The 21,879-nt window shown below is 40.9% G+C and overlaps 1 protein-coding gene across 3 annotated transcripts in view; it reads left to right on the forward strand.

Annotated features, from left to right (window-relative positions):
- The window catches only part of arid4b (AT-rich interaction domain 4B), a 140,937-nt gene that overhangs the window by 9,368 nt on the left and 109,690 nt on the right, over window positions 1–21,879 (forward strand). For all 3 annotated transcript variants that reach the window (XM_033021779.1, XM_033021780.1, XM_033021782.1), the window contains exon 3: window positions 8,154–8,264. In XM_033021779.1, coding sequence (XP_032877670.1) covers window positions 8,154–8,264 — 111 coding nt within the window. The remainder of the gene's footprint in view (window positions 1–8,153; window positions 8,265–21,879) is intronic.

A 21,879-nucleotide genomic window follows, 5' to 3' on the forward strand; every position in this document is an offset into this window, starting at 1 on the left:
CCTGTTCATGTCTTTTACACATTGTGATTGTACCCGCTTGTATAACCTTTTCTATATTTGTTTTACATTTTGCCTTCTGGGTAATGTAAAAGATTTGATAGCACTATTATGAGAAAGTTTACCAGTTATGCTGTATCCTGGTTAAAATTCACTTCTCGTTCAACATCACAAAGATGGATTGTCTGGAGATTATCAAATTGCTGTTTGAGGGATCATAATGTGCACAGATTGACTGCCATGTTTCCTATATTGCAATATGTCCACAGCATAAAACTACACATTGCCTATAAAGCACTTTAAGATGAGCTGAGGCTATGGGAGATGCTATAGAACTGTAAGATGTGTCTTTAATGAGTCTAGTCTACGGATTTATTCCGATCGGTTTGCTAATATTATATACTATAATTGGAATTGTGCGTGTTCTGAATTCTTAATATTATGGTTTAAAATTATGGGCAGCAATTAGAGATTTAAGTGTTGGATTGTCATACGTACTGACAAAAGAACAATGACATTCTTATTTGCAACAGCTTAACAAACCCGTAAACGCAATTCACACAGATAAGAAATGTAATAATCAAAACAAATTAAATCCTATGAAAAACATGGATCTCAAAGGTATTGGTTAAGATAATTAGTCTTAACAATGGGCATGTGCTTGAGCTATTTTCTTCAGTACTTTGAGATTCTGAAGTTGTCTGTATTGCTCACTGTTGTTGACTGACACAAGCATTACGTGATATTGGCAGAAGGAAGAACCTGTGCTTGCTGTTGAATTATTACCAAATCTGTATAGTGCTGATTTAAATCTCTCTGACATATTGTACTTTGATTAGTCTGCTGACTTTGTGCCGAATACTAAATGTGAAAAAATAATCTGGGGGTAAACATACCGCTGTTTATTCCAATTTGCATGATTGGATCATGCTACAATTTGCAGTACTGTATGAGAATTGTAATGAACATCTCGGATACAGGTCCAAATGAGATGAAACTTGAAAATAGTGGAGAGAGATTCTGTATTTGTCACAAAATACGTAGACCAAAGAGATACAGTACTTGGCTTTTCTGTCGGCTGTTATTTCTAGCTGATATTAAATTACTATTTCCACACACAGACTGCTGTTTAGATTGAGCTAAATAGAAATTCCTAAATAGAAATAACAAAAGCGATATTCGAAAAGCAATCGTACAGGTTGAACACCGATTTTCTGGCACATTCAGTTCTAGAGCCTTTCCGGTTTATCTGTTTTTCGAGGCCAACAGAGGTCGTGTGATAATGAGACAACAATACACCCCTGGCTAACACCCCTCCTGTGCACCTGCGAGCCCTTCTTCACCAGTTCACATGGCTGCAGTAATTCGTGTTGTAGCCTTTGGCGACAGAGCTTTCTTTGGGTCCTATCCCTCTCCTCCTCTTCCTTCCTCTCCTCCCCCCGCCGCCTCCTGTGCTGGAGTCGCCGACATCACCTTGGAAATGACAGCAGGTGAGAGACTGAACGTGTTCTGCTTGAGGGGGCACGCTGAAGAAAATGCTAGCTGCATGAACCGGTGAAGAAGGGCTCGCTGGTGAACAGGAGGGGTGTTAGCCAGTGACATCGGTGCTTAGTTTTGAAGTGAAACAACACAATGCTGGCATAACTCAGTTGACTGAATCAGTCTATGTCACCATCATGTCAATTATCCGTCTTCCCCAGAGATCCTGAGCCGCTGAATTATTCCAGCACTTTGTGTCCTTTCGGTGGGTGAAGAAGTCAGTAGTGGGGTTGGATGCTGGGGCTCTAAACAACTGGGGAGACAGTGGGGTCGGCAGGTCTTTCAGCTATATTTGATGTCTGTTATAAGGGGGTCATTAAAATTAGGGTTTACTGTATTTTCTTTGCAAACCTGTTAGGAAACAAGATTGAGAGTATAATGTTCAAGAAGGAACTGCAGATGCTGAAAAATTGAAGGTAGACAAAAGTGCTGGAGAAACTCAGCGGGTGCGGCATGGAGTAAATGAGGTGCTTGAGGAGTATAAAGAATGTAAAAAGAATCTTAAGAAATAAATTAGAAAATCTAAAAGAAGATATGAGGTTGCTTTGGCAAGTAAGGTGAAAGTAAATCCAAAGGGTTTCTACAGTTATATTAATAGCAAAAGGATAATGAGGGATAAAATTGGTCCATTAGAGAGTCAGAGTGGACAGCTATCTGCAGAGCCAAAAGAGATGGGGAAGATATTGAACAATTTCTTTTCTTTGATATTCACCAAGGAGAACGATATCGAATTATGTGAGGTAAGGGAAACAAGTAGGGTAGCTATGGAAACTATGAGGATCAAAGAAGAGGAAGTACTGACACTTTGAAAAATATAAAATTGGATAAGTCTCCAGGTCCTGACAGGATATTCCATAGGACATTGAGGGAAGTTAGTGTAGAAATAGGGGCTATGACAGAAATATTTCAAATGTCATTAGAAACGGGAATGGTGCCGGAGGATTGGCGTACTGCGCATGTTATTCCATTGTTTAAAAAGGGATCTAAGAGTAAAAGGGACCTAGCAATTATAGACCTGTTAGTTTAACGTCAGTGGTGGGCAAATTAATGTAAAGGATACTTAGAGATAATATATATAATCATCTGGACAAACCGGGTCTGATTAGGAACAGTCAACATGGATTTGTGCCTGGAAGGTCATGTTTGACTAATCTTCTTGAATTTTTTGAAGAGGTTACTAGGGAAATTGATGAAGGTAAAGCGGTGGATGTTGTCTATATGGACTTCAATAAGGCCTTTGACAAGATTCCACATGGAAGGTTGGTTAAGAAGGTTCAATTGTTGGGTATTAATAGTGGAGTAGCAAGATGGATTCAACAGTGGCTGAATGGGAGATACCAGAGAGTAATGGTGGATAACTGTTGTCAGGTTGGAGGCCGGTGACTAGTGGGGTGCTTCAGGGATCTGTGTTGGGTCCACTGTTGTTTGTCATATACATCAATGATCTGGATGATGGTGTGGTAATGTGGATTAGTAAGTATGCAGATGATACTAAGATAGGTGGTGTGGATAATGAAGTAGATTTTCAAAGTCTACAGAGAGATTTAGGTCATTTGGAAGAGTGGGCTTAAAGATGGCAGATGGAGTTTAATGCTGATAAGTGTGAGGTGCTACATCTTGGCAGGACAAATCAAAAGCAGTGATTGAGGCAGTGCAACGTAGGTTCACGAGATTGATTCCTGGGATAGCGGGACTGTCACATGAGGAAAGATTGAAAAGACTAGGCTTGTATTCACTGGAGTTTAGAAGGATGAAGGGGTATCTTATAGAAACATATAACATTATAAAAGGACTGGACAAGCTAGATGCAGGAAAAATGTTCCCAATGTTGGGTGATTCCAGAACCAGGGGCCACAGTCTTAGAATAAAGGGGAGGTCATTTAAGACTGAGTTGAGAAAAAACGTTTACACCCAGAGAGTTATGAATTTATGGAATTCCCTGCCACAGAGGGCAGTGAAGTCCAAATCACTGGATGGATTTAAGAGAGAGTTAGATGGAGCTCTAGGGGCTAGTGGAGTCAAGGGATATGGGGAGAAGGCAGGTACGGGGTATTGATAGGGGACGATCAGCCATGATCGCAATGAATGGCGGTGCTGGCTCGAAGGGCCGAATGGCCTCCTCCTGCACCTATTTACTATGTTTCTGTGTTTCTAAAATAGGACGTACATGGTAAATGGTAGCGAATTGAGGAATGCAGTTGAACAGAGGGATCTAGGAATAACTGTGCATAGTTCCCTGAAGGTGGAATCGCATGTAGATAGGGTGGTAAAGAAAGCTTTTGGTGTGCTGACCTTTATAAATCAGAGCATTGAGTATAGAAGTTGGGATGTAATGTTAAAATTGTACAAGGCATTGGTGAGGCCAATTCTGGAATATGGTGTACAATTCTGGTCGCCAAATTATAGGAAAGATGTCAACAAAATAGAGAGTGTACAGAGGAGATTTACTAGAATGTTGCCTGGGTTTCAGCACCTAAGTTACAGAGAAAGGTTGAACAAGATGGCTCTTTATTCTTTGAAGCGCAGAAGGTTAAGGGGAGACTTGATAGAGGTTTTTAAAGTTATGGGAGGGATAGACATAGTTGACGTGGATAAGCTTTTTCCATTGAGGGTCGGGAAGATTCAAACAAGAGGACATGATTTGAGAATTAAGGGACAAAAGTTTAGGGGCAACATGAGGGGGGAACTTCTTTACTCAGAGTGGTAGCTGTGTGGAATGAGCTTCCAGTGGAAGTGGTGGAGGCAGGTTCGATTTTATCATTTAAAAATAAATTGGTTATGTATATGGACGGGAATGGAATGGGTCTTGGTGAGACCACACCTGGAGTATTGCGTACAGTTTTGGTCTCCTAATCTGAGGAAAGACATTCTTGTCATAGAGGGAGTACAGAGAAGGTTCACCAGACTGATTCCTGGGATGGCAGGACTTTCATATGAAGGAAGACTGGATAGACTCGGCTTGTACACGCTAGAATTTAGAAGATTGAGGGGGGATCTTATAGAAACTTACAAAATTCTTAAGGGGTTGGACAGGCTAGATGCAGGAAGATTATTCCCGATGTTGGGGAAGTCCAGAACTAGGGGGTCACAGTTTAAGGATAAGAGGGAAGTCTTTTAGGACCGAGATGAGAAAATCATTTTTTACACAGAGAGTGGTGAATCTGTGGAATTCTCTGCCACAGAAGGTAGTTGACGCCAGTTCATTGGCTATATTTAAGAGGGAGTTAGATGTGGCCCTTGTGGCTAAAGGGATCAGGGGGTATGGAGAGAAGGTAGGGATGGGATACTGAGTTGGATGATCAGCCATGATCATATCGAATGGTGGTGCAAGCTCGAAGGACCGAATGGCCTACTCCTGCACCTATTTTCTATGTTTCTATGGAGGGTTATGGTCTGAGTGCAGGTAGATGGGAATAGGGGAAAATAAGTGTTCGGCACGGACGTGAAGGGCCGAGATGGCCTGTTTCCGTGCTGTAATTGTTATATGGTTAGATGATTATATTGTTAGAAATAGTCATTGAACTATGTCGCTGCTATTTGCTCTAAATTCAAAAATAAGTTCAGTACATAAGCAAAGTACTGTTGATGACAAACCTGAAAACGAGAAATTGTTGAAATACTTGAAGGGCCGAGATGGCCTGTTTCCGTGCTGTAATTGTTATATGGTTATATGGCTGCATCTATGGAGCGAAGGAAATGGGCAACGTTTCGGGCCGAAACCCTTCTTCAGACAAAGTATAGTTGATTCTTTCATGATGAAGGGTCACGACAGGAAAGATTGCTGGCCACTAACAATGCCATCTGTAGCCGCTCGGGGAATTTCAACTGTGCTCTCGAAAAAAACTTTCCGGATTATAGGGGTGGGCGGACCATCACTTCCCGGAAAACGGTGTTCGACTTGTACCATGAATAAGTTTAAATGGGAGAGTGCTTCACCTATTGTGTGAGGAAAAAAATCTCATTTTTCACGCTATCCTCAAGCTCCAACAGGTATTCAGGTGGGAAATTTGGGAAGAAGAGATTGATGATTCTGAAAGTAGAATGGTGTGTGGACCAGTGGAACTGGTAGATAGCACATCACGCCCTTGGTAAATGTTCATCAGTCAGATTTGTTCCATATCCATTAAACAGGTCATTCTAGAAGATGTCACTCATAGGGATCAAAGAACAAGTTTTGAATTTCCATTACAGGAACTAATCTGTAACCCACATTCCAGTTTGATATAATGCATAGAATATTTTCAACTACAATTCTTCAAAATCTCACCACAATTCCCTGACTTGTCTGCCAGGCACCGTCTGCACATTTCAGATATAAACGTTGTATCTGTGTTTTCAATGTGATGATTTAAATATACAGCATTACTTTTAATTGTGTTAATCTATGCCCTTTCAATGAAGCACAACAAGGAGGACTCTAATTTTAGTGGTTCTGTGGCAGTACTATCATCCCTGAGGTGGAAAGTAGTGAATCCTGGCTCAACATGCATATCGACTCAACATGTATCTCAAAGTCAGATTGCTTCATTGTTATGCGTGATTATGTTGGTCACTGCATTCCCCATGTTATAGCAGTGTCCTTGTTCCAAAAAGTCCTTCTATAGCATTAGCTGTCCCAAGAAAGAGAAAGGTGCACTACAAATGGATATATCTGGATAGTGTTTGTAATTAACGTTTGGCTTTAAAATTGTGCACAGTGTGTCTGGAAGTATGTTATAATTGTGAAACTGGATGCTTGCTACATTCTGAAAGTATGGGAGTGCACAGTACAGCTAGAGTTGTGTTTACAAAAAAATGAATGTGATCACTCAATTGCATTGCTAAATCATGGGTAACATTTTTAGAATCTCCTACAGTTTATTGACATTTAAAATGGTCACCACAATAAACCAGTGATTGTTTAAATCTCATCCATCCAGAACAAATGCATACCTTGAACAAAGAGAAGACCTTCAATTTCTGTGGCTTCTTATATAATTTCAGGATGTCTTAAGATATTCTTCAGGCAATGAAGAACTTATTTGAAGTGCAGTCAATGTTGTAGGAAATACGGCAGCAAATTTACACTAAAATAATAAGATTGATAACCAGATAATGTGTTTTTTGCAATTCTGATTGAGATCTGGCCTGGACACCATAGAGAATTCCCTAGCGCTTCTAATAAGTAATGCCATGGAATTTCTCCTGTCTTGGAGGGCACCTGGAAGCAAAAGTTTCATACAAAAGAGTTCAATCCGGCTCATTTGATTATCAGTCTTATTTTTATACTTGAGTTTCCTACGTAAGTGGATCTGAACCAATAATCTGCCAACTGAGCTGCAGCAGAATTTTTGGAAAGTAATCGTTGCAGACAGTGGTTTTACACACCCACTTAACTGATTCAGTGTAACGAGTGTGTCGGCTGTTACGTTCACGTAAATTAAGATTAGCTGCAGAACTTGATATAGAAAAGAACTGCAAATGCTAGTTTATAAGAAAAATTAGATACAAAATGCTTGAGTAACAGCAGGCCAGGCAACTTTTCTGGAGAAAATAGATAGGTGACCAGTCTGAAGAAGAGCCACGACCTGATATGTCACCTATCCATTTTTTACAGAGATGCTCCCTGATCTGCTGAGTTACTCCAGCATTTTTGTGTCTATTTGCAGGACCTGGATATTGTTGTAAAAATTGAGTGTGGTGCTGGAATGTGCTTTGTTGTTTTCATTGGATGTTGCATGTAGCATTGGAGTTCTGAGGCAATGTAGGAAGGTAAATATTGATAGGTCATGTTCCAATCAGTGTTGATGACAGGGAGTATTTCTAATTGCAATTGGGAACAAAATTGCTAATTCCCACAATCCATCAACCTCAATATTTGTCTTCAATTGTTTAACTGAAAATGACACAATTACAAATTTGGAAAAACCACCCTTCCGAGAGAAATTACATTTGGGCACTTTAAATATCTGTTTTTTTTCTTATGTTTGTTTTTGGTATAAGTTACTCTTTTTACTAGTTAGGGACTCAAAGACTGAAAAAATCAGATGGTAACAAACTGTAATGTCTAGCTCCTGCAGTTTACAACTACAATATGATAACTTCAAATGGTATGTTTCCTTCAGTTACTGCTTCATGAATATTTCCAGCTGGGAAATCAAAGTTGGGAAGAAGCTGGTAACATTTTTGATTTTGAGTTCCGAGTCTAACAAGGAAACTGAGACAATGCCATCTTTTCAAATAGCTTATAAAGAACCATTGATTTGAAAGCTTACTGAGATAGCTACATAGAGTAATTAATTGTTTTGATTGTTACTCCTGTAAGTTCTAGTGCCTAGGTTGTACTCTGTTTAGTGTTCCAGCGCATAATCGTGTTGCAGTGTAAGGTGCTGTTTCCACTTTCACCAACCAGGAATGGAACATGAATACTCTGGTATTTTAATATTCTACCAAGATGAATGGGAAGCAGGCACTCACAACTTGCAGTTTGCCATCTTTGATGGGCTCAGATTATGTTCTCAACACATTTCAAGCAGGAAGAGAGCTCTTGCAGAAGTTGCATATTGTGCATTACATTCTGTTTAACTGCAGCTAACTGGACCACTGATGTTGAAGTGTGCTTTTGTTTACTTTTAAAGGCAATCGATGAACCTCCTTATCTAACAGTTGGTACTGATGTGAGTGCTAAATACAGAGGAGCATTCTGTGAAGCCAAGATCAAGACAGCAAAAAGGCTTGTGAAAGTTAAGGTATGTAACTTATTGATAACAAGAAATGTGGGGTTCAAATTTTTGGCGTTTGTTATGTTTCCTGTCTTTGTATTAGTGCCCAGGTTAAATGTAGTTCCAGAAATAGGAAGCATATGGATTAAGGTGGTCACATTTTGCAGAACAACATTAAAAGGTTTTTGTAAATTAGGGAAAGAAGCTGCAATCCTTGAAATAATTCAGACCTAATCAGTGATATTACATACTGCTGTGATGTCAGAAGAGAATAAATTTTTTTCATTATTTTTGACATTTCCATTTGGAGCTGTGTCTGTATCAATATAATCACTGTAATAATTTTATGTAATGACATAAAATGTACTTTGGATCCTGATATAAAGTTGTACTTTGCCAACAATCTTTTTTTGCTGCATGTGCAAATGTTTTCTGTCATCTGCTGAGTCATTACTTGTGGGATACTGGTCGCCTTATGTAAATATGTCAGGGCTCACTTATAATAATAATAATAATAAATGTTATTTATTGGGCGCCTTTCAGACATCTCAAGGACACCTTACATAGGTTAACAGGAAATATATAATCAGAATAAAATAAATAATAAAGACATCACAGAAACACAAATTAAAAACAGAATTCAGTCCAAAAACAAAAATCAAAAACACAATGTGAAGAGAGAGCAGCGGCAGCTAAAGCGCGCCAGCGTCCACTTTCCCTTCACGGCAGCCATCTTGGACAAAGACTAACAGGATTACCTTACAGACAAAAAATCATCCCCCCACAATGGACACCACTGTGGGGGAAGGCACAATGTCCAGTCCCTATCCCAAGTTCACCCCAAAGTCAGGCCTATTGAGGCCACCGCAATTGCCTCTACGGAGGCCCGATGTTCCTGGCTGTTCTCACCGGGGGGTCTTGCCCCGGCGTTGGGAGAGTCCTCTCAGCGGCTGGGCCACCTGGAACGGCCGCTATCTAGCTGGAGACCGCGGCTTCCGAAGCCGACAGGGCCGCGCCGGTTTGGAGCTCCCAGGCTCCCGATGTTGAAATCGGCGCCGCCCGCTCCGCTCCGCAGACCCGCAGCCCAGAGGTGTTGAACACGGCGGTCACAGCTCACCAGAGCTCCAGCGCGGCGACCCAGGCAAGGCATCGCCCTCTCCGCTCCGCGATAGCGCTCCAGCGCTGTGCCGCCACCGAGGCCGAGGTGCTGGGCGGTCCCCGCCAGGAAACGGCGCTTCAAGCAACGAGGACGGGTCGACGGGCAGCCCGGAGAAAAAGCTGCCTCACCGACCAGGTAGGGACCTAGAAGTAAAATTAACCCCTACCCCCCACATTAAAAAGTCCATATCCCCTACGGACAAAAAACAGGACTCACTAAAAACTTTTTAAAAAGTGAATTAAAACGGACGGCTGCTGGCTAGCAGCCGTTCCCCAAGATGGCTCCTCCTCCCTTATGATTCTTAGTGTATAATAACCTTTCTAGCTTATAATCTGCAAATAAACATTGTAGCACTTAAAATGCACAACTACTGTGACAGGGAAATTGAACCAATTTTGCATCATTTTCGGAAACACTTTTTTAAAAACGATTTCAAATAATGATCCTAAATGGTGCAGCTGATAATAGTTCGACTATTTAAACTGTGGTTTTAAAGCCTGGCAATATTTTTGAGGTCATTACTTTAATCAAGTTTGGTTAAGCAATTATCTTTGACCTAGTAAAATAAAATGGTTTTAGGCCATGAGAGTGTTTTTGTATTGAGAGATTGTTATAAGATCACATTGCAAAGCAGTCTTTAATGCTTTGAGAGAATATCACTGGAAGATAATGATTTATCACTGGATATAGTTCATGAAAATGAGTTGTTCCGTTGCACTTGAAAGCTGGATATCAGCTTTTGGTCTTGACTCATCCAGGGCATGACTGGATTTCTCAACACTTCTCACTGCTGCCAGTTTCCTGACCTCTGAAGCTTTCCCACTTAGCTAAGTTATTGAACAAAAGATGAAGTGGCGCAGCAGTAATTTCTGAGGTAGTTACCAAAGTTAGCAGTTGGAAACAAGATTTTAGAAAATAGGTTGAACTTGCGCGTTTGATTTAAAATGGCGCCTGGTAACAGCACCTGAAGTGCTTGCACAAGTAACTATTTTAGGGCTGAATTATTGTGATTGAGGCAAGATGTGAACCCTAATCATTTACAAGGTGTAGAGTAAATTAATTTGTTTTAACTACCGATACGGGAAATCTTAAAAATAATAGGAAATGTAACCAGAGGAGTTCCGATGGGATCTGTGCTAGAAACTCTGTTGGTTAGTAAATTTGCAGACTATAACCAGAATTCGTGGAGTTGCGGTTAGTGAGGAGGGCTGTGAATGTGTACAGTGCGATATAGATCAACTACAGAAATGGGCCGAGAAATGGCAGATGGAATTTAGTCCGAGCAAGTGTCGGGTGTTGTACTTCGGGAGAGCTAGGGTGAGGAGAATGTATACCGTTAATGGCAAGAACATTAACAACATTGATGTATAGAGAGATCTTGGGGGTCAGAGTCTTGAGAGTGGCAAGACAAGTTGAGTGGAAACGCAGGCATATGGTATGCTTGCTTTAATCAGTGGGGGATGGAGTATATGAATGTATATGAAGCCATGTTACGTTTTTTAGGACCCAACATGGCCATATTTGGAGTATTGTGTGCGTTCTGATCGCCCCAATGTAGGATGAATGTGGACGCTTTTGAGATGGTGCAAATGCTGCCTGGATTATAGGATAGAGGCTATCACGAGAGGTTAGAGAAACTTGGATTGTGTTTTTATGTAATTATGAGCGGTATAGATGCTAGACAAAAACTTGTTCTCAGGGTGAAAGTCAAAGGATAGAGGGCATAGTTTACAGTGAGCGGGGCAAAGTTTAAAGGGCAGGCTATTTAATGCAGAATGGTGGATGCCTGGAAAACATTGCCAGGGATGGTGGTGGAGGCAGACATTTACGAGGCGTTTAGATAGGCACATGGATATGCAGGGAATTAAGGGCTATGGATCACACGCTACCAGAGCGATTAGTTTAACTTGGTATCATATTCAGCATGGACGTTTTGGGGCAAAAGGGCTGTCCCTCTGCTGTGTTATTATATATCTGTGATCCATGCTGTAAACATTCAACAGTTAAGATAGCATCTATGGAAAGAGAAACGAGTGATGGCAAACATTTCCAGTGCTGAGGCCTCATTACACGCAGTTACATTCCTTTGGGCAGTACATATTGTTTGCACGCCAGACTTGCAGACACTTTATTCCAAGTTCATTCTTGGGAAGAGCTTACCAGATGATCAGAAACAAAGAACAAACCCACACGATCCAATCTTTCCTTATAAATGCAGCCCTCCATTATACGCAGCATCCTAGTGAATATATTCTGTACTCTATTGCTATCTCATCCTTCCTGTAGAGTGACAACCAGAACTGTACTGAAGTGCAGTCTAACTACTGCAACGTGATGTCCCAATTCATATATTCAAAGAAGATAGATACAAAATTCTGGAGTAACTCAGCAGGACAGGCAGTATCTCTGGAGAGAAGGAATGTTTCGGGTCAGGACTCATGAAGGCAGGCGTACCAAATGCTTTCTTCTCTATCCAAATGTGTTGCCATTTTCAGTAAGCTAGGGATTTACACTTCAGAATCCTCTGTTCATTAAAACTCTGAAGGTCCCTACCATTTATTCCATATTTCCTATAGAATTTGTCTTCCCAAAGTGCATTACCTCTCACTTGTCTGGTTTAAGTTCCATCTGCTACCATCACCACCCAAATTTCCAGTTGATGTTTTCCCTGCTGCATTCTTCAAATTATTTTACTATTTGTGACCACCAATTCTTGTGCTGCCTCTTACTAATGAGGCCAACTACATTCTCATTCAAGTCACGTGCGCATGCTCCCCAATTTACGTAAGGGTTAGGTTCCGTATACTCTCACATAACTCAGACTTTGCACAAGTCTAAATCCCCATTCCCTGCCCAAAATAACTCGCTGAGAGTATTAACTGTCTCAGCGGCGTCTAGGTGATCTAGGGAACTTTCTGCGGTGAGCAGCCTTCTGGATAAGCACCGCTGCCATTGCTGGCTTGTTTCCGATGTAACCTTGCGACATACAGTGTTGTGGAAATTACAAACTTCCTTGATTGCACTAGGGACTGAGTATGTAATTGCTTACGTAAGTGCCTGTCTACATAAGTCGCCTGTGGCACAAGTAGGGAAGTAGTACAAATAACAAATGTACCAACATCATTGCCTGCAGTCCCGTCACTTGTTGCAGACTTCCTGTAATACAAAACACCCATCATCCACTATCCTCGACTGCATAGGATGAAGACTATTTGTTTACAGTGCTCAGATGTTTGACATAAACAGCTGAAGGAGCACATCACCGCCCAAACTGCTCATGCGCCCGTCCTGCCAAGCAATTCCTGCCCCACCAGTGACACAATTGTAAGCCCCACACTGCCCTTCCAGTCACTCTTAGAACCAACAGAACTGCTGGAAGTAAGCTGCTCTCAATTCCTAGTAACTACCGATGAAGAAAGAATTACTGGTCGAAGTTATTACACCAATTTTCTTGTAGAATGTACATTCTGATTCTGCCAAGTGTTTGAATTTATTCTTAAAGTGTGGAAATAAAAATCTGGGTGCAGTAAAAGGCTGACAGATCATCATAAATACCCCAGTGATTTTGTGTTGTCATTATTATAAGGGAGCTTAACATACTTATCCAATTTAAGCCTTTGTGATTTCCATTCCATAGGAATGTATTTTTCAGTTCACTGCTTTGCTAGAATGCTGAAGTAGATCTCAATTGGAAGATTAAGCTATTCTTTGAAGCAGCATAGAATGCCCTTCATTTCTATCTAACCTTTCTGAAGTGTTCAGGAAGAGTGTGTACTACCATCTTATTACAGCAATTCGAGAGCAATAAATGCTGGTGATGCCTGTTTTCAGGAACAACAAGAATAATCAGTTGCTGAATGCAACAAAGAAACACTTTAATTCTTACGTGGTAGTTACTGCACAGAATCAGACCATTTTGTCGCACAGATCCATGCCAGTATGTGTGACTCGAGCAAACCTGTGCCATCACTCTTCATCTAAGCCTATCGTAATACCATATTTCTTTCTCTGCAATGCTGGCTCAACGTGAAATGTCTCTGCGCCATTCCCCATAATCAGGTCTTGTGGTGATCTATTCCATGTTCATGGCTGCATGTTAAATTCCTCCAATTCTGGTCATGTGAAACCCTTCAGTCTTGCAACGAAGCCGGCCACAGCATTCCAGCAAGTCCCCTACTAGGTTGTCGAGTTTGTACATATTATGCACATGTCCAGTCATAAAGTCATCAAGAAAGACAGATTGGAAATAGACCCTTCTTAATATGCCAAGTCTATGCTGCTCATCGTCCACCCATTTACACTAATCCTACATTAGTCCCACTTTTATTCTCCCAATATTCCCAACAACTACCATCTGATTCTATCATTCAAATACATGTATGGCCAATTTAGGGCAGCAAATTAACCAACAAGCTCGCATATTTTAGGAATGCAAAAGAAAACTGGTGCACCAGAGGAAATTAGCCATCATCCCCCACAATTTAAAATCCTGAAATATCACAAATCCCTGGATCCCATGATCCTAACCCAGCCAAACTGACTTCTGCAGCCATTCTTAAAATGCCTGCAAAATCCCAAACCATGTCCATGAGTACCAATCTTATTCCCTTAGCATTTCAGAGGCATGCATATGCTGGCACCAATTCTAGCATACAAACTTCTGCTCTGACTAGAAAAGGGCTCTGGAAGCCTTAAGATTTGGGCACCTTGTTTTCTTAATATTGACAGACATTTTACAAATATTGAGACCCGATTGTGCTCAGTTCACTGTTTAATGTAACCAGTTCCATATGTGTTTATTCGTGTTTCACGTAAAAATGAACAGTTATTTGTTTGCTTTTTACTTGTGTTATTAACTTTAATTGATACTTATATATCTGTATGTGTTAATCTTTCTTCTGTTCCCGTGATAGACACTGGTTTTCCAAGAAATTCGTATCTTTATTCTTATTCTCAACAAAATGTGTTACTTTGCACCTACATATTGAGGTTACTGTGCAAATTGCAGGCATTTACATCATCCTGGTTGTTGCCCTTCGCCATATTAACTACACTTTCTAATTTGTATTTTTAGTTTAAAGGCACAGCATTGAAACAGGTCCTTCGTTCCACCGAGTCCACGCTGACCATAGATCACACATTCACACTAATTTTATGTTATCCCATTCCCTACAAACTAGGGGGCAATTTACAGAGGTCAATTAGCTGGCAAAACTGCAGGAGTTTGGGATGTGGGAGGAAACTCACGTGGTAACACAGGGAGAACGTGCAAGCTCCATACAGACAGACAACTGAGGTTAGGTTTGAACTCTGATCTCTGGCCCTTTGAGACAGCAGCTCTATCAGCTGCGTCCCTGTGCCGTTTAGTGTAATATAATTGATCCTTGTGGAATATATCTTGTAATCGATTGCTAATCCTAATGTTAACCTTAGGCCCTTCTATTTTCCATTCTGTCGCCAATTTTCTATCCTTTCATTGAATCACAAAAGCTGTACCATGATCTTGAAACAGAAGCCTGATCTTTAACTATAGATAGTGCACGTGGATGTTTTGTTGATGTGTTCCTTTTTTTCAATATATTAGTAGCTATCAAAATAAAAATCTTGATCTTGTTTATAGAACAACATGTCCTGTCCTCCGGATAGATTATTTTGCAGAGCTGTTGTAAAATAACCATGGGATTAAAAAATAGTGTAAATGTTACCTTTTTGGAATGTATTGGGTTCGCTGATAATGAACAGTCAATTTGTTAATTTGCAGATAATACATTATGATAATAATGACTTTTGATGATTGTTATGGCATGGTATTAATCATTGATTGCATGGTAGATTGAAAATTTTACCAAAAAAAAGTAAACTAAAATTGCATACCTTATGTTGTAGCTGTTGTAACTTTACTGAAGAACAAAGTGACAATCATATATTGGAATTCAAATAGTTGCTAGAAAGAGGAGAATTTCTCTTCTAATCTGACCAAATCTCCCCTTTGCTGTTTCTACTTCCCTCCTATTTAGGTAATACATTTACTATATCTGCTTTCTATCAGCCAGTTCATAAAAGATCAATATGCTATTCTTATTCGGGTAAAGATTTTGGTTAGTCCCTTTCTTAGCGTAGTGAGCACGACTGAGTAGAGAACAACAGGTTATACTGCGGCGCCGCGCTATGTGCTGTTGGGGATTTCCTCAGCTGATGACTGAATTCCAAAGTAGCATATGGCCTAGGGGAAGGTTTAATTTGCTTGCCTGCTCCTTGATCTCCTCTGCTGTTGCTTACTGACAAAGATTGTTCTCCTTAAGTTACTATGTCTTCCACTATTTTTGTCTTGACTGTACACCTTCCACATGTGTTGTCATGTTATTGAACATAGAAACATAGAAAATAGGTGCAGGAGTAGGCCATTCGGCCCTTCGAGCCTGCACCGCCATTCAATATGATCATGGCTGATCATCCAACTCAGTATCCTGTACCTGCCTTCTCTCCATACCCCCTGATCCCTTTAGCCACAACGGCCACATCTAACTCCTAAATATAGCCAATGAATTGGCCTCAACTACCTTCTGTGGCAGAGAATTCAAGAGATTCACAATTCTCTGTGTGAAAAATCTTTTTCTCATCTCGGTCCTAAAAGATTTCCCCCTTATCCTTAAACTGTGACTCCTTGTTCTGGACTTCCCCAATATCGGGAACAATCTTCCTGCATCTAGCCTGTCCAACCCCTTAAGAATTTTGTAAGTTTCTATGATCCCCCCTCAATCTTCTAAATTCTAGCGAGTACGAGCCGAGTCTATCCAGTCTTTCTTCATATGTAAGTCCTGACATCCCAGGAATCAGTCTGGTGAACCTTCTCTGTACTCCCTCTATGGCAAGAATGTCTTTCCTCAGATTTGGAGACCAAAACTGTACGCAATACTCCAGGTGTGGTCTGCAGTAGACCCTCCCTGCTCCTATACTCAAATCCTTTTGCTATAAATGCTAACATACCATTCGCTTTCTTCACTGCCTGCTGCACCTGCATGCCTACTTTCAATGACTGGTGTACTATGACACCCAGGTCTCGTTGCATCTCCTCTTTTCCTAATCGGCCACCATTCAGATAATAGTCTACTTTCCTGTTTTTGCCACCAAAGTGGATAACCTCACATATATCCACATTATATTGCATCTGCCATGCATTTGTCCATTCACCCAGCCTATCCAAGTCACATTGTAGCCTCCTAGCATCCTCCTCACAGATAACACTGCCCCCCAGCTTTGTGTCATCCGCAAACTTGGAGATGTTGCATTCAATTCCCTCTTCCAAATCATTAATATACATTGTAAATAGCTGGGGTCCCAGCACTGAGCCTTGCGGTATCCCACTAGTCACTGCCTGCCATTCTGAAAAGGACCCATTTACTGCTACTCTTTGTATCCTGTCTGCCAGCCAGTTCTCTATCCACATCAATACTGAACCCCCAATACCGTGTGCTTTAAGTTTGTATACTAATCTCTTATGTGGGCCTTTGTCGAAAGCCTTCTGAAAGTCAACATTTTCTTTTTTTGTGTTTCTTCATTCCTTTTACTCCGCTGTCTGCAAACTGTTGTGTGGTGTTTGTGAGACTAGAGTGGCTGTCAGCCTCATGTAAGAGGGATTAAGATTTTCCAGGCTTTCTGTTGATTGATTGACTTCTGGTTCACATGTACTTGTGCGACTATTTTGTTGACCATAGTAGAACCTGCTAATAAGTATAATAAGTATGGTGTTAACAGTGTTTCCACTTTGAAGGAAATTACCCGAAATTCTGGAAATTTTGGTTGTCTTCGGGTAATTTTAGGGAAATGGAAGAATTTTGGGAAATTTCCGCATCCGGCCCGCGAAGGGGTGCAAAGGTAATACACACAGCACTGCCGGTTTGGCGCTCAACGGCTTAAACAGAGCGCTGTCAGTTTAACACGTGGGAATTTAAACAAAGAGCTGTCGGCTGCAGCACTATGGGTTCTAAATATAGCGCTACTGGCTGCAGTGCTATGGGCTTTAAACATAGTGCTATGGCCACGGCGTTATGGGTCACAGACTGTTTGGGAAAATTCTCGTATAACAATGAGTCTTTGGAATTCTCTTTCTCAGTGGAAGTTGAGCCTTTGATTATTTTTCAGGCAGTGGTAGAATTCTGGATGGTGAAAAGATGGTGATAGAAGCCTAGTGTTGAAAGGTTACCAGTGGGTGATGGGATTGCAGTTACATTGGGATTGGCCTTGATGTTACAGAACAGTGGGTGTGCTCAAGGGACCAAGAGGGAGGAGTGGAGAGCAGGGAGAGTGGGAGAGAGGGAGGAGGGAGAGAGAGAGGAAGAGGGAGCGAGAGAGGGAAGGAGATAAAAAAGGAAGAGGGAGAGGGAGGGAAAGGGGGGGAGGGAGAGAGCGGGTGAGAGAAAGAGGGGAGAGAGAGGGAGGGGGAGGGAGAAGGAGGGATGGACGAAGTGAGGGAGAGACGAAGTGAGGGAGAGAGGGAAGGATGGAGGGAGAGAGAGCAGAGTCTGAGACGCATGAGAGCTGGTTGAAAAAACGGAGACAACGAAAGCTGTTGGATGCAACAAAGGCTGTTGGAGGCAACGAAAGCTGACGCCTAACATTGTACAAGTGAGTAACAGAAGCAGGCAGATACGGTGTAGTTACATAGATCTGTTTTGCCTTGTTCTTTGTGTTGTTAACTTGTGCTCGCGAAAAAAAACCCAACAACAAATAGCACGCAGGAAGCATTTTTGAAAATTTCAGGAAATACCATCAAATTCCAGGAAATTTGGGATTCTGTTTAAGGAAAAAAAAAATTTTTGAGGTGTGGAAGCACTGAGCTAATATCTAGATTGGGTCAAGATAATGGAGTTCTGGTTGTGCTCATACAAGGTGACTAATAGAATGTTTGCCAGAAGAATATATGGCTTGTATTTTGTTAGTTTAGTTTATTATTGTCATGTGTACTGAGGTACACTGCAAGCTTTTTTTAAATTTGAGTGCTATCAGGTCGGCACGGTAGCACAGTGGTAGAGTTGCTGCCTTACAATGCTGGAGACCCGGGTTCGATCCTGACCATTGGTGTTTGTTTGTACGGAGTTTGTATGATCTCCCCATAACCTGCATGGGTTTTCTCTGGTGGGTACACAAAAATGCTGGAGAAACTCAGCGGGTGCAGCAGCATCTATGGAGCAAAGGAAATAGGTGACGTTTCGGGCCGAAACCCTTCTTCAGACTGATAGGGGGTGGGGGGGGAGAAGGAATGAAAAAGGGGAGGAGGAGGAGCCCGAGGGCGGGGGGATGGGAGGAGACAGCTCGAGGGTTAAGGAAGGGGAGGAGACAGCAAGGGCTAGCAAAATTGGGAGAATTCAATGTTCATAGCCGCCGGCCGCTGACTACCCAGGCGGAATATGAGGTGCTGTTCCTCCAATTTCCGGTGTTGCTCACTCTGGCAATGGAGGGTTTTCTCTGGGATCTCCGGTTTCCACCCACATTCCAAAGACATACAGATTTGTTGGATAATTGGCTTGATATAATTGTAAATTGTCCCTAGAGTCAATGTGCAGGGGTTGCTGGTCAGTGCAGACTCAGTGGGCTGCAGGGTCTTGTTCCACGCTGTATCTCTAAACTTCTTCTTCTTGCATGTGGCGTGCACAGCCTAAAGTTGTAAGACAACTTGATCTCTAAACTATACTTAACTAAACAGTCAAAGGAAAGACTGTACATGATTACAATCAAGCCTTCCACAGTGCACAGATAATAGGTACAAGATTAGGTACAAGATAATAGGTACTAGTGTAAGATTAAGTCCAATTAAAGATAGTTGAGGGTCTCCAATGGAAGGTCAGAATTGCATTCTAGCTGATGAGAGGACCTTTCATTGTTGCCTGATAACAGATTTTTGTTTCTTACAAGGATATATGCATTCACTCTTATTCCCCTGCCCATTCATGCAACATGATAGTATTAATTTTAACAATTTTATCTACTTGCCTTTTAAAACCTATTGTGGATACAGCTTACAATATCAGGATAACTCTCTGCATTAAAATCTTTCCTGATCTTCGTGGTGATAATGATAAAAGTGATATTTTTCTGTCACATTGTCTGGAAGTGACAATTTCCCATTTATCTTGTTAAATCCCCTCTTGATTTTCATCTTCCTTGTCTTTGCCAACTGCTCTACTGAATATAATTCCAAGGTACACAAAAATGCTGGAGAAACTCAGCGGGTGCAGCAGCATCTATGGAGCGAAGGAGATAGGTAACGTTTCGGGCTGAAACCCTTCTTCAGACTGATATAATTCCAGTTCCTTTTATAGCTAGAACCTTGCAGACCTGCTATCATAGCAAATACAAGAAGCTGGAATAACTCAGCTGGACAGGCAGCATCTCTGGAGAGAAGGAATGGCTGACGTTTCGGGTCGAGATCCTTCTCACACATCATAGTAAATATCTCTGTTCCCTTTTCTTAAAATTGGCTACAATATTCAAACCACCATCAAATTTATGATAACATTTTCTTGTTAGAGAAAAAAAAGGATTTCATCAAAACTTTCAGTTATTTTCTTCATTTAAATAAAGTCAATTTATTCCTTTATTCCTTTGACGTATGTTCCATTTTAACTTCCCCAGGACAAATCATAGCACATTAAATCTGACATATGTTGCTTAATATTCCTGTCCAAATCCCTCCAAATCATGTATTAATGTCTTCACTGTTAATCATACTCATTCATTTAACCGCATCAGCACAATTTGATCGTGAGACATGCGCATCTGTGGCCAGTTCGGATAACTGGTCCTCATGCTGACCACTGGAGGCCATTCTTATTCATATCCCTCTAATAAAAAATCATTAATGTCAGTAGTTTTTTCTTATGTTAAATTCATTCTCAAAATCTGTGCTTAAAGCCTAACCTGCAATTTAATTATCAATAAAAACAAACTATTTTCTCTCCTCGCTAGCTGCTCTGAACAATCTGTGTCTTTGCAAGTGTGTGTTAATAATGTCATAATGGTTCTGAAGAAGCTGATTTGAAATCAACTATAAAAGAAAAAAAGAAAAAGATTCTTGTTATTTAAAGCATAAAAATGAAAATGTTGCAAGCACAATCTGTTTGGGCAGCTTTTTTGACAGAGCTGCCAAGTTGAGGTTTTCAAAGCATGTACTTTTTGAAGTGCAGAAATGCAAATAGGGGTTAGATCAAGTCCGGAAGCTGGCGGTAACATTTAAAAAAAAAAATCAGGGCTAAGCCACATGATTCTGCCATTCAGTAAGATTACGGCTGACTCTGTTTTGAACTCAAAAATTGTGTCCCCAGTCCTCTTTGAGACCAAAAATCTATCAGTGTCATTGCTGAATATAGTTAATAACTGAATTCCAAAGATTAATACCCTCTGCATCAGAAATTGCTTCCCACCTTAGCTCCAAATGTCCGACCTCATTTTAAGACACTGATCTCTATTTCCAGTTTCTCCATCTGCATTGACAACTTCTGCGAATCTTTAGTCTTCCATGCTTTAAAGTAAAACTCTGATCATCTGCTATCCTGTTGTTGGGAAGTCACTTTAGCTCATCATTTGGCTCACCTGATTCCGTTTCCAGCAGTCCCTTTAAACATACATGGGTATTGTTCTCTTTAACATCCGAGGACCTGTTTCCAGCAATCCCTTTAAATTTATGGGGCTTTGTTTCCTCCGCTTCCTTTAAATTCACCAGATTCCCTGGAAGATTTATACCACTGTGTCATCTGGAAAAAAAAAGTTAATTAAAAGCCTGTTTATGCATTAATATGAGTAATATCCAATAGTTCTAAAACCTGTTTGTCTGGCACCACCAAACTCCTGTATGCTGGATTATTGAAGTTTTACAGTAAGCCTCATGTAATTAAATGTAATTCTTAAATTTCTTGGTTAGTCACAGACAAATCACTTTCAACGCAGACTTTTAACATTTCTCCATGGAATCTTAATTTGTTGCGAAATTTGAAATATCTCTTTAAATCCTTACTGCTGTTTATGTATGGGCAAACGTATTATACTAATTTTCCAATGTAACTCTACAATACATACTCCAATACTCATAATTGGATTTAATGAAATTCATAATTCCAGTTTTGGACTGAAATGTTTTCCAAAAGTGCATGTAAAATTCAGTGATAATTATTTTCCCTTGATCTATTGCTGTGAGATTACTAATTACTGTTTCATCACACAGAACATCTAAGATAGCTTAAAGGTACACAAAATTGCTGGGGAAACTCAGCGGGTGCAGCAGCATCTATGGAGCGAAGGAAATAGGCGACGTTTCGGGCCGAAACCCTTCTTCAGTATTCAGGCTTCACCTGAAGAAGGGTTTCGGCCCGAAACGTCGCCTATTTCCTTCGCTCCATAGATGCTGCTGCACCCGCTGAGTTTCCCCAGCAATTTTGTGTACCTTCGATATTCCAGCATCTGCAGTTCCCTTTTGAACACATCTAAGAT

The sequence above is a fragment of the Amblyraja radiata genome, chromosome 5 (assembly GCF_010909765.2).
Source record: "Amblyraja radiata isolate CabotCenter1 chromosome 5, sAmbRad1.1.pri, whole genome shotgun sequence".
Taxonomy (NCBI): domain Eukaryota; kingdom Metazoa; phylum Chordata; class Chondrichthyes; order Rajiformes; family Rajidae; genus Amblyraja; species Amblyraja radiata.